We start from the raw sequence: 13,887 nt of genomic DNA, 5'->3' as shown, positions 1-13,887 counted from the left end.
ACTATGAAAGTGGGCTGGATGGGTTCTCTGAGACTCCTGTTTGACCCAAGCAGATGTGGCATATAGGCTGTAGCTCCCATGAGACACGCAATGAGATAAGACTGGTAAGAGGGAGGAGGGATGCAGCTAACCTGGTAGCTTTAACAAAAACCACATTTCTGATAGGGAAGGAGCTGTGTCCAGAGAAATCAGCTGATTTCTCAGGATCACAGTAGTGATTCCTGAGACAGGAGTCATATTATTACAGAGGAACATAGCTGGAACTGAATGGACCAAGTTTCACATCACCACATCACCATTTACTAGCTGTGTGACCTTGGGCAAATAAATCTGAATCTCAGTTTCATCATCTGTAAAATGGAGCAAATAATAACTCACCTTCTGGGGTTATTGTGACGTGAGCACATGGCATGTGTGTTAATGAAGTCTGCTCTTAGGACAGAGGCTGTTTTATTTTCCATTCTGCTTTAAGCTGCTTATTGGATATTGGCATGTGGGTGATAGCCACAGGGAGGGTAGAGGCCTGCAAATGAATGTTTCCCCTGAGTGAGGCACAGGTGCCTTGAAGTAGTATTCTATCCAACAGGAAAATTAAGTGTAGTCATAAGGTAGGTGGCAGAAGGAAGGCAGCATTAAGACTCAACCCATCTCATCTCCTTCTCCAACACACCCTGTACCCAGCTGTGGTAAACAGTGCTAGCATTTGTCTTCCTCCACATTCTTTCTTGCCAAGTGCCTTTCCAACCTCCTCCCATGTCTCCTTCCTCCCCAGATATTGTGCGCCTTCCTGTTGTTGCCCAGGTTCCCAAAGTCCTATCTTTCCAAGAAGGGACCTGTTTTTCTGAATTATTCTCTTCCTCTTTCTATATAATCAATGCTCTAATTTGTCTCATAGTGAACGGTACAGTCTTGAAAATGGCATAAGGGGTTCTAAATGACCAGGTACCCCTGCTGCTCATCCAACCTCATCTCCTGTTTCTCCTCTCACTTGCTGTGCCTCAGCCACACTGACGTTCTTACTCTTCCTGGGACACACAATCCTGCGTCAGCATTTCCTTCTGCTGGGATGCTCTTCTCGGAAGTATCTCCATGGCTCGTCACCTCACTCCTTCAAGTCTTTGTTCAGCCATAAACTTCTCAATCATGCCCATCCATTCTCACCACATTGTAACTGCTACCCACTTCTTCTAAGCATACCAGTTCCCTCTTACTCAGTTCTTGTTTTCCCCTCATAGCACATATCACCCTTTACTACTATATAATTTGCTTCTTTATAATGTTTGTTACTTATGTTCTGTCATCCTCCACGACCATATCAACTAACGAGGGCAGGAACCAGTGTCTTTCCTCTTTACTGACATATCCCAAGCTGCCGAAGCAGCAGGTGCTCAGTCAATGTTTCAGTGAATTTACTAGAACTATAAGTATGAAGGGTCTCCTATATTATGTCTTAGGTAGACAAGAAATAGATAAGGAAGAGGAAAGATACAGCAATCAAGGTAGAAAATGACTAGAGGAACAGGCATGGTTTTAAAAAGAGATCAACTGCTATAATATCAAGACCTGAGTGGAATGGAATGAGGAGACCTGGATTCTTGCTTTAAGTTTACCAATGACCTTAGCTGGGTCACTTAAGCTCTGGGGCCTCAGGTTCTTTATCTACAAAATGAGAAAACTAAACTAGGTGACCTTTTGGGTCTTATCCTACTACGCAATTCTGTGTTTGGGTTTTACTTTAGGAAGACCAGTGAACACTTAACATTGCATGGTACTAACTGGCATCAGTTTCACCTAATGTCTCCTGAACTCCCCATCTCCCACCAAAGGTCCTGGGCTGTGATGATGTCTTTTAGTCTATTTCCATCTTTTCCTCAAGGGCCTTATGTTCGTATAGGTCTCTTAAAACTCAGCCCAAGAAGCTAAACTGTGGCCTGGGGTTCCAGAAGCCAGGGCTTTGCTCCCCCATCGTAAAATCTGAGTAAACCCACCTTGTTTTATTTTTCTCATCTCTAAAATTGAGATACAGCAATGGGTCAGCAGATAATATTAGAGAGAGGGGAATAAGGTACGTTTGATGGAGCTCTGCTAGAAATAGAAACACATCAGGTGTCATTTCAGGAAATTACACGGGAATTTGGCTCATTATCCATCTTGCTAAGCTGCCACATCATAAAGTCACAGACTCTTAATAGAATACCATTGATAACTCGGAGTGTGCAGGTAGAGTTCCTCCATGGTGATTGTCATACACATTGTGTCCAGTTTCTGAAGTAGCCATGATTTGTTTGTTTTAAGGTACACTGTTTTCAAAGAACAGCCTTTAAAGCTCTTTTGAATTCAAAGATCTTTCAGTTAGTCAAGGAGTGGGTCCCGTTTTCAGATTCTCCATGCCATGGGTGCATCTTCCCTTCAGCTTTCTTCATTTTGGTCATTGCTCCAGATGTTCATTGTTTAACACAAGTGGGTAGGAAGACGGAGAAGAAGGGATTTTCAGGCTCATATTTTGGTGTCATGGGCAGATCTTGGGTGAGGTTTTCATTGTTAGTTAAACTAAGTTTGAAGGTTTACACTGAATTTCTTTCCCTACCCTCCTCTTTGGCTACTTAAATAGATCATCAGGACTGTTTGTTCTTCTGTTGAAAGTGCCCCACACTGCCCTGGGCATAAGCTAAATTCTTTCTCTCCCATTTAGAAGAGAAGCCAGATTGCTCCAAGGCCCGCTGTGAAGTCCAGTTTTCTCCACGTTGTCCTGAAGATTCTGTTCTGATCGAGGGTTATGCTCCTCCCGGGGAGTGCTGTCCCTTACCCAGCCGCTGCGTGTGCAACCCCGCAGGCTGTCTGCGCAAAGTCTGCCAGCCGGGAAACCTGAACATACTAGTGTCAAAAGCCTCAGGGAAGCCGGGAGAGTGCTGTGACCTCTATGAGTGCAAACCAGGTATGCACGAGCTCTGTCTCAGCAGCCTTGTTCCTTTGCATCAGAGGGTAGCAGATCCCTCCTCAGCCACCCCTGGCCTCTCCTTTCACATGAAGATGGGCCTTCTCACCGGTGTCCTGTGCATCTGCCACTTTGGGCTAATGGCAGCTTGACTTCTGGCCTTCTAGTCAGAGAACCAGAGTGATCATCCACTGGTACATAAGCGCCTTCAGAGAGCGAGCGTGTCTTTTCCTCTTTTCTTCTTTTTTTCCTTCAAATTATGCTTGACTGGGGAGGTAGGGTTAAAATTTATAGTACTATGGCAATCTGCTTCATTTCCCCAGAGAAGGTCAGAGACCTTATTTGCAGCTATATCTGCCACTTTGAATTATTACATTTGAAAACAATCATCATACATAAAACAGAAAGTTATTTTTAGATGAATACATGCATCAAAACGCCAAAAGTTTCATAATGCAACACTCAGCCCCAATCTTTCTCTTTGCCAATTCCCCCCCATCTGCCCTCTTTACTTTATAGCATGTGCCAAGTCATCTTTGACTGTTTACTCACCCTCTTTGCCAACATTTGATGTGCTGTTGTATCCCAGCTGTTTCTTGCTTTATATTATTTCTAACATCCTTGCTCTTGTGGCAGCATTTCCGATGTGGTCTGTGAACACTTCTGAGTTATAGCGATTTCCTCTTTGCAAGTTTCTAATCATCGGCCAGTTGTTTCTTTGTTTGGGTTTTTCTTTTTCTTTCTTTCTTTTTTTTTTAACTGCTAGATAAACGCTCCAAGCAAAAGTGATCCTTTATCCATCTCTTGAACTATTCTATCAATCAGAAATGCCTCTGGCTAACTGTCACTATCCATGTAACCACTGCTGGTTTAATTCTTTCTCTATCTTCATTGTAGCTCTTAAATGTCTCATCCCCACCTCTTTCCTTACACAGAAAATTTGAGGAATATTGCAGTTCTATAGCATTAACTGGAGTAACATGCCGACACTAGGACTGGGCTCCTGGAAGCAAGGAGACTTTGAAAATTTGTCAAGAGCTAGTATTTCATTTAGGGACTCCAAAAGCAAGTAAATGTAACAATAAACGGTGCCTCTCTGTTTGCCCCCTTCAGTTTTCGGCGTGGACTGCAGGACTGTGGAATGCCCTCCTGTTCAGCAGACCGCGTGTCCCCCGGATAGCTACGAAACTCAAGTCAGACTCACTGCAGATGGTTGCTGTATTTTGCCAACAAGGTTAGTTTGCCATTAGTTTGTCAAGTTTTCTCCTCATTTGTTAGCATCATCTAAGGTACATTTTGAGCATGCAGTTTGTTTTCCCATGAGAAACCTAGTCCTTTCCCGTTTCTCTGGAAGAAATCACTGAACTGTTCGCATTACTTGGTATTTATATATATCTTTCCTCATATCAAAACCAGGTGTCATCAGGTTAAGTCGTTAAACCTTATAGATTCTTTCTATAAGGGTGCCTGTACACTTTTGAGGGCTGGGACCTATATAAGCAAATATGCCCCTCTGTATATAGATAGGGAGGCAGGCAGTGAGGTGTCTATCAAGAGTAGACACATCATTTGATCCTCTGCAGTGAATCTTGTAGGTGCTTAAACAACATGTTCAATGTGATGAAACATTGCATGCTTCACAGCACTGCTCCACCGGGTCCCTTGATGTTTGGAATCACACATCTACCCAGACCCATTTCTTGCTGAGGTCAAGAGGAGTCTTAATTCTTACAATGCTGTCTGGAGTAACAAACACATCTCTCTTTGGCTTGACTGCGGGGAAGAGCCACTGTCATTTTAACCCTAGTAGCAGGGCATGCACTTAGCCCCCTAGAACTAGTTTTTCTTGAGAACATGAGGATCTCCGGGTCCTGTCCTTTTTAGTCTACAAAGCACCACCATAGAACTGTCCCTCCTTCGTACTTGGCTTTGGGGAAGACTGTTCTTGGAAATGTAGGGTTTACAGTCTGTTTTCCCCCGACTACTCACCCCTCTTCTCTGCCATGACCTCCCTTCCATCTTTTGCAGGTCAACAAGCCATCTTTGTGACTAAGTCATCTCATGCTTTTCAGCTTTCGTTCTACATTTAATAGGATGAGTTAAAACTGTGCCTTATTTAACTCAATTTCCAGCCTCTTCTTCCTCAGTCCCAGTGCCAGGCATTTAGCTTCTAGGTTTGTTGCATGAGTACCTGTGATTATGCAAATGGTTGGATAAGTTAGGAGTATATGTGGTCCATAGGTAAGGTAAGTATCCGTTGTTTGTCCGTAATTGAAGAGACATCCAGAATTTGTTCTGATAATTACTTTTTCCTTCTTTCTTCTCATAAAATAAGTTAAATCCTTGGCATCTCCTAGCCTTTGTTCTGTCAAACCTAGGATTCTCTAAGACATATCCTTTACACTGTGTCATAAAACAGATGCAAAGATTTTTGTGACGATAACATACATTGGTGCAGCAACCTTCCTATGACATTAGAATGTGATAATTTATGTGCAGATGCTTAGGAAGGGATGAAATATTTTGCAAACATAAGGTATTACTAATCAGTAAAGGAGATAAATGGAGCATCGCTAACAGTAACAGATGTCCCTTCAGGGTCTTCCTGAAAAGGAAGGTGGTACATTATATTGGAGAACCTAATTAATCAAAACTAAGCCAGTTGTTAACGAGAAAGTCCTTTAGTGAGGAAAATGGACAATTCTCAGTTCACTATTATAAATGTCCCATAGCGCCATCTGCACATAGGAGGTACGGTCGGCTATTTTTTCAGTCACTCTAGGGGGTTGAAATGGGTAGAAGCTACAGGAAGGTATATTTAGTCTCAATTTAAGAAGAAACTTTCCCACAACTAGTGATGTTCTGTAGTGAATTGGCTGCTTCCTGAGGCAGACAGAGCTCCTTGGAGCTGGATAGATTTCTTTCCGTCTGGATGGCCACCTGCCCGGAATGCTTAGAAGAATTATATTAGGTTGGAAAGGAGGTTGAACTAGATGCCTTCCATTTTATCCTCAAGCTTCTGGGAGTCTAGAAAATAAAACTTGAAGATGATTATTACTGTATTGACATAATTTTGACTTCGGCATTCAAAAATGAAGAATGGCCAGAGTTAAATTTGCCTCTAATGAAGACATTGAAAACATAGAGAAGGAAGTCATTCAACATCCCACTGTAAATTATTTGTAGAGAAGGGATAGGTTCTCACAGCTCTTTAGTTTCCTGTATGTCAGATCATCAGTGACCCATACTCATCCCCTGCTCATTTGTTCCCTTTGAACAGAGTCTCCTCCTCCAGCTCTCTCACGAGCCTTGTGCCTTTGCAGTTGCCACTACCACTTCCCGGACTCCCTTGCCTTTCTGCATACATATAGGCAGCTTCTGCCTCTCCTTCAAGACTGCATTTCCTGCTCTTTGAAGTGTTGTCACTCTTTGGCCCCTGAAGATGACTTAAGTGTCCCTCTCTGCTCCCTTGTCATCCATCCCCTGTGTATCTTTTTATCATAGCACTTTTCATAACACATTGAACACACTGATGTTTTTTTGTCTGTCTCTCCTGTCCTGTGTGATTGTCAAGGAAAGGGAGTATTTTGTAGCCTCTCGTACCTAAATATAATATGTCAGCCCACATCTATTGGTGAATGAATGGATGAACAAACAGGCCCTCTCTTAGCCAAGATGATTTATATGTTGAAGAAAAGAAAAAGAATGAATATTTTTAGTTTCTAGTTACCTTCCTGCCATTGGGTTGTAATACTACTCCCTGTCTCATTTTCAAACCCTTGCACTTTTCCCCCAGTCCCCATCTTTATGGTGTGGTACTCCTCAATCCTGTAGAAACCCTCCATTCCAAGCCCGGCAGTCATCTCTCACAGCGTGGGATGCCTTTCTTTCTCCATTCCATCTCTTTTCATATTGCTCATCCAGCAGGACTCTAATTAATTTCTTCTCTATCCACGTGGTCTTCATGCTTCAACCAACACATGTCCCACTGCCTAGAAACTTCCCACATATCCTTTCCTATGCTGTCAATTAATTATCGACTTTCATACATTGTTATTGAATTGTCGAATGCATGAAGTCTTGTCTCATCAGCCATACGATGTTCCTAAAGATCAGGAATTGTGTCATCTTTTCTTTTCCTCTGTATGCATTAGTGCTGAATGAGTCGGTAAATGCAGAATATACTCAAGCTGTGGCTTAGACCCATTCAGCCTAGTTTAGCATATTCAGTGGATTCCTGCTTATTAAGGAGGGTGATGGGATGATAGGTTGTACATTGATTAGAGAATAACAACCCAAATAATCACGTGAAAATGGAAAAAAAAAAAGCCTAACATGTAATAATAATGGTAGTATTTTAAGAGAAAAACTACATAACTTTATTCTTGTGTGTGAGCCATGTCAAATGTCCACTCTTTAAGAGCATGTTTAGGCATAAAGAAGAACATTATAGAACATATACGATCCTAGTATGATTATTTGACTTTTACCAGCATACTTACAAGAGCATGGTTAAGAAATTAGAGCCATTTGAGAGCAAAGCTGATGATGTGGAGAAATCAGGGGAGAAAGCCATTACATTTTAGGACATAATAAGATAAAATATCTGAAACTTTAGCTGTAAAGAATTACCTTCAGTGAAAGTAACAACTCCCTTTTTCTAAGAATTTATTGCACTTTCATGGGCTAGAAAGTGCGTTTGTGGACTTTTCTCCCCTATCTTGAAGAATACATTCCTGCCTCCTTCATTCCCATCCAAATGGAATTGCCCTTCCCTATGAGACTATTTCGCCCATTCGGGCCCCTAACTGCCCCATTTCTGTGTGAGCTTGATTTGTTAGTTTTCTCTTGAATTGTATGTTTTCAGTTGATTCATTCATCTATTCATCAAACATGAATTGAGTTCTTACGAGTGACAGACACTACTCTCCAGATGTTCTTATTGTGCATGGGTTTCACTTTCCATTTCTATCCCTGACAAATACTGGTTTTCCCTTCTACCTGTGGCCTTTGTGAGTATAGGCTGTTCCTTGTTTCCTTGCTGCCTTTCTGTCTTGTTTAATGGCCTGTCTTTCATTTTCACTTCTTCTGTGTCTTTTCTCTTCAACTTTTCATCCTGTTTAAACATCATTCTTGTGTGTGATGTAATTAATTTTTAACCATTATTTAATTCTTCCTTCCCTCAACTTGGCTTAGATTCCCAGGCATCCCGCCGTTTCTTTTTATCCTTGTTTCTTCTGTTGGCATGCAGACATGATATGAGTTATATGGCAGTGCATTCTACTTTTCAGGAGAGGGTGGAGAGGGATAAGAATTAGTGGCTCTGGGCCTTAAACTGGGCCTAAACACTACACAGTGAGAAAAAGGGAAAATGGGACTGTCTGTGAGGTTTAGGACACCTTGTGGTCCTTGAAAGTCCCTTTGTGAGTGTCTGCATGTGTATGCATGTACAGATGCTGCTGTGCATAAGAGAATTTACAACAGAACTTAAAAGACAGATACATTAATGCAAATTATTTCTTTGCAGGGAAGAAAAAAACCAAGATAGTCTTTAAGTGACATATAGATAACAATAGCAGTCACAGCTTAAATGTGTAAAATGCCTTGCTGTTCATAAAGCATTTTCCGTATTCATATCTTACCATCACTTTAATTCTATGAGGAATTTATAGGTATGAGAATGGAGATTGAGATAATAAGAGACTTGCAGAAAATCACAAATTTTCCTTGGTACAAGAGCAGAGCAGGTTCAAGTCTTCAACCCAGGTTTTTTGATTTTTTTTTTTTATTGAAAACCCTGTGCTCTTTCCACTGGAGCTGTTTGATAACAATGTTTTGTTGTTTTTAAGTCCAAGAAATATATCGGGGAATATGAATTTATATCTCACCAACACATTTCTATCTGCATACCACATACGTGTTTCAGTTATTCACTGCTGTGTAACAACCGCCCCAAAAGAAGTAGCTGAAAATGACAAAGATTTATTCTTTGTCCTGATTCTGTGTGTTGACTGAGCAGTTCTTCTGTAGCCAGCTGGCAGGTTGACTGGGACTGGATGTCCCTCCCATGTTTGGAAACTCAGCTGGGATGGCTGGAAAGACCCCTCTCCCTACATGATGTCAGAAGCAGGAGAGAAAGTTGCAAAGCTTTTGGAGACCAAGAGTTGGAAGTTACACAACACTTCTGCCATGTTCTGTTGGTCAAAGGAAGTCCCAGGACAAGCCCTCATTCAAGGGGTTGGAAAGTAGATTCCACTTCTTGATGAGATAAGCCACAAAGAATTTGTGGCCATTTTTAATCCACCCTAATCTACATTTAACCAAGATAGATGCCCTTTAGTTTTCATTTTCTGATTGCAGGAATTTGGTGGTGTGTTGCAGAAACGTGACTCTTTTCCAAAAACTCATGCCCTTCTGGCCCTGGAACTCTGGGTCTTCAGGTGAAATTCGGGCAGCATTATAGTTAAGCCACTTGTGCCCCCAGCAGCTCTTTTTCTGCTTCTTTCTTCACTTGCCATTTGGCAGTCCACCCAGGAGCAGACACGTGATTTAAGAGCCTCTGAGCCACCGCTTTAGCTTTAATATCATTTAGCCAACCATTATTTTTAACCTTCTGCTTCTTGAAGAGTGCTGTGACCACCTAGGTTAAACTAGGTTTTCTCCCATCATACAAAAGGGAATGCTACTTTGGGATACCAGAAAATCTGCCTGATAAAACCAGGTCCATTTTTAAAACAAAACAAAGCTTGCAAAGATGTTGAATAGATTCTCCTCTCTAATGGTTGAGCTTACCTGAGAGAAATGGATTCACCAGAGGCAGATGCATTTGGAGGATGGATCCAGCCTGGGCTATACATCTGAGAGTCCATGTTCTCCTGGTGTCCACCAGCCCAGATCTCAGCCCAACTGGGCTATTTCTCAAGCAGATAGAGAGTTCTAAGACCACAGTGTTTTCTCTGCACTTCCCACTCCTTGCTCTCTCCAATGTTTGGACCTAATTTTACAGACTCTTCACTCTGCCTCCGTAATTTTTCACCAGTGTTTCAGATACAGGCTCACAGGGTAGACATTAACTAGTTAAAAATCTAGGCAGTAATACCTCCACCTTACTCACTTTCACTGTAAGTCACGAGGTTTTTAAATACCCTACGCCTTTTGATAAGTAACTGTATCTTTTTATTAAGGTGAATGAACTTACCATATTATTGACAGTCACCTATTTTAAATTTATTTTTATGAAATTTGTCCCAAACTTTTTGTTCTAAAAGTTCTGTTATCAATTTGTTTTATAAATATGCCCTTCTTAAAAGTTATTGAGAAAAGTCCAATCCAGCTATTTTAAGGTTGAAATAAATTAAGTCATGTTTATAATGTTCAGAAACTTAAAATAGAGTTTCTTCTGGGTTGTGTGCATTTCAGAAAGCCAGATTCCCAAGCTCCCTCCTGGCTCCTGCCTCTCTCTGACCAAAAGGCCCGATCCTATTCCAGAACCTATATCTGGAACATGTGTATCTCTTGTGTTCTGAGACATTAGACCAAAAATCCTATTTTATTTTTAAATCAACCTTCAGAAGTATTTTTTGACTTGTTTTTTTTTTCCTTAGCTTTAAGGTAATTAAAAATGTTAGATTATCTGTTAGCTAATATGTTGACTAATATGTGACTTCTGTTTTCACCAAAAAATGTAATAGAATATGTTGGACACATGAAATTCTAAGTACAATTTCACTAGAAATATTGACAAGCCAGAATCACAGAGCTCAACACAGGAGGCAGGCTGTATCACTCTCCTGTTTCGTAGAGGGAGCATTGTGGAGCTGGAAGGGTCCTACCCGGTGAGCATCAGCAGAACAGGTCTGTGTGGCACATACCACCAAGCTGCACTGTCCCTTGTGGCCCTGGGCTCACTCACCACCAGGCCCTCTCCAGTCCTGCCTCTCAGGAGCCCTAACATTCTGTGTCATGCACTTTGTTATTGTCTGTAAGCAGACACATACCTGTGAGTAAACCATTCCGTAGCTAAAGAATACTCCTCTGCACATCACCTGGTGCTATTCAGAAAGGGCACGAATCATGTGTTCAAAGCTAGAATCCAGGCCCACTTCTGCATGAGTTTGGGTGGGGCTCTCACATTATCTGGCTCTCTTTTCCAGTAGAAGAAAGGAGGGGAGGAAAGATTTGATTGTCTCAAAAGTAACTTCTACCTCTAAATTCTTTGACTTTCCAAAAGCCTTTAGAAGGGAAGGAACCCAAGCCACTAGCGACAGGAGACTCCTGGGAAACAAAGGTAAAGAAAAATTTTAGGAAATTTCAGAGCTCAGAAAATAATGGGAGAGATATATGGCTCGCCTAGGGATAAGAAAGAGAGAAAGTCCAGGGGAAGTTATAAAAGAATTACGGGTTTTTTTTTTTTAAACTTTCTTAAAAAAACAAAACAAAAAAAACCTTAGAAACAGCAAAATGAAATAAACTACTAGAGTAATGGTTTAAGCCAGGGTAATCAGAACTGGTTGGGTTGTGAAAGCTGAGTAACAATTCAGTAAAATAGATTGCCTGTTTGGTCAGTGGTTAGTTGACTATTGCTAGTTAACCTTTTTTTTTTCTTTACATCTATAAATAGATAGTCCCTACATAGTAGAAGCAGAGACTGTCTGGCCAAAGGCTGACTCCACAAGATAAGGATTTACTCTGTTAAACTGCTTTCTAATAGAATGTCGATATCTCTGGCTGTCAGCCTGCCTTGGCAAATGTGCTGGAGGGGACCGTGTGTGTATGGTTCCTGGTGCCCACACAGGCACACCTGTGTGAAACTGCATCAGCCCATACATGGCTACTTGCTGGCTCCTGGACCCATATTTGCACTTGTTTCTCCCCTTCTGTTGCCCCATCACTTTCCCTGAGGTCTGACTCTGTGTGTGTCTTCTCTGTCTTCAGCTGCTCCATATTCATACTGTTCTTTTCTGTATTTTACACTTAATTGTGCATATACACACAGAATAATATTCATGGACAAGTTTTAGGTTCTCTTTTCCTAACTTTATGATTGGACCATTTCTTTCTGTCTCTTAAAATGAAAAAAGATCTACTCAAAGTGACTTTTTTCCTTGTTTGAACCTGTTTTATTTCTCTCCCATAAAACATTGACTTTAGAAGGCAATTTCCCACTCATATCCTGTCCTATCATCACAGCTCCAAACTCTGTAACTCCAGGAAAGGAAATAAGATAAAAGGAAGGATGGTAGTCCCATTGTGTCTGAAAAATATGTCAAATATACAGCCCATGACTAGAGTGAAGGTCATCAGTGTCCTTTGCTTTCACTATAACATCTAAATATTTGCACCAAGCTGCTTCAATTTGAAATTGTGCTCCCAAGAAAATTCATTTTGTTGGTGCTGTCTTGCATAATGATAATAGAATCTTAGCAGATTGCTAGCACACTGTTTCTTGTGAATAGATAGAGATGTTTAGAAAAAGTTTTCTGGGGTTCCAGAATTCACAACCTGAAATTGACTCATACTGGATGAGGCCAGCCGAATGGCATCTTTGGCAGGTTATCCCTTCCCTTCAGAAGCACTTGAGTTAAATCTAAATTAATCTAATGACATAGCTACAGTGAGTGAAAACAAGGTACAGATTTTAAAATGCTCCAATCGGTTAAAACAGTTAAATAAATACTCATCGAGGACCTCATGGAAGGCAGAACACTGGGCTTGGTGTGGGGTATAGTGGTGAATAAAATGTGTCACATGCTTTAAAGAGTCTTAACATCTTACAGATATGACCAATGCCAGTTTCAAAAAGGCTCCCAAGTTTTGGAAGGTAATAAGAAGGAAACACACGACATGTGCACACACACACACACACAGTCATCTGCCCTCAAGGAAAGAATCAATTAATAGACAGTCTTTCTACCAAACAATGAAAACCAAATTTAAGAAAAACCATACAGTAATATACCAGCTTTAAATCCAAACTGAGAAATCAAGGACCTCAAAAAGCACATATACATATGGAACAACAGATGACAATTTTTTCTTATCCCTCCCTTCCTTCCTGAAAACTCAGTAGGAGAGGAGGGATTTTCTTATTCCTCTGTTCTGGAACATCTGTCTACTTCTGAGAAATGGAACGAGCAGCAGGATCAAGAATCCTTTAGTGCTCTGTGTGCTCAAATGCTTATCCTTCCGTGGTAGAGCTTTCCAAAGTTTGTCAACTCTTATCTCCAGAGCTACAGCCCATAACTCTGCGGTTTGAAGCCTTTAGGAGGGTGTTGGGAGTTGGGAGGATCACGCAAGAGTCAGGGGCTGTCAACACAGGGCGTATCAACCCAACCTGACAAATATGTCAAAGCCAGAAACTTCCTGAGGGTGGCTTGGAACTGTCAGGGTCATGTTCAGAGCTTAGAAAGCACTTCTTTTTTTCTTCTTGGAGACAGTGTTAAGTTTTTTAGGCCATCAAATAATATTTCCTGTAGATCCATGTGTTTTTACCATTGTGCTAGGCAATTAAGTTGCTTATATCATGCCTACTCAAGCTAACCAGTTTTAACTATCCCTGCATATGCATTTTCAAAGGGACTTTATCTAATTAAGAGTCTTGTAATTGATTATCATGTCCATCTGTTCTAAGATAGTGTCTCAGAGAAGATGGCACTTAACAGTTTGGGTTTTGTTTTGTTTTTTAAGATCTGTTAGTAGACAAATTTCCATAATTCAGTTCATTTTTGTTGTTGTTGTTCCCTTTAATTTGAATAATTTCTCCAGCTGCTTTTTGGGAGTAAATAAAATTAAGTTATATAATAAGTAAAGTATGCATTAGCATAGCACAGATTTAAAACATTCCTGACTCTTGACATGCTATTATGGTAGCATTCTCTCTGTTTTTAAACATATGCAGAAAAAAATTTGGAAGTGTATTTGAAGCTCATCTTTCTCAACTAAGAAAAGAACAT

At 40.9% G+C, this 13,887-nt stretch overlaps 1 protein-coding gene across 4 annotated transcripts in view; it reads left to right on the top strand.

The window, feature by feature from the left end:
- CRIM1 (cysteine rich transmembrane BMP regulator 1) overlaps positions 1-13,887 on the top strand; it is a 195,651-nt gene that overhangs the window by 83,583 nt on the left and 98,181 nt on the right. For 3 of the 4 annotated variants that reach the window (XM_024242035.3, XM_024242036.3, XM_024242037.3), the window contains 2 exons: positions 2,693-2,935; positions 4,049-4,169. In XM_024242035.3, coding sequence (XP_024097803.2) covers positions 2,693-2,935; positions 4,049-4,169 — 364 coding nt within the window. The remainder of the gene's footprint in view (positions 1-2,692; positions 2,936-4,048; positions 4,170-13,887) is intronic. The other variant, XM_054548230.2, reaches the window with a different exon arrangement.

Source organism: Pongo abelii, chromosome 12, assembly GCF_028885655.2.
Source record: "Pongo abelii isolate AG06213 chromosome 12, NHGRI_mPonAbe1-v2.0_pri, whole genome shotgun sequence".
Lineage (NCBI taxonomy): Eukaryota > Metazoa > Chordata > Mammalia > Primates > Hominidae > Pongo > Pongo abelii.
Note: the sequence above shows the minus strand (reverse complement) of the source record. Positions and strands in the feature narration are given on the sequence as shown.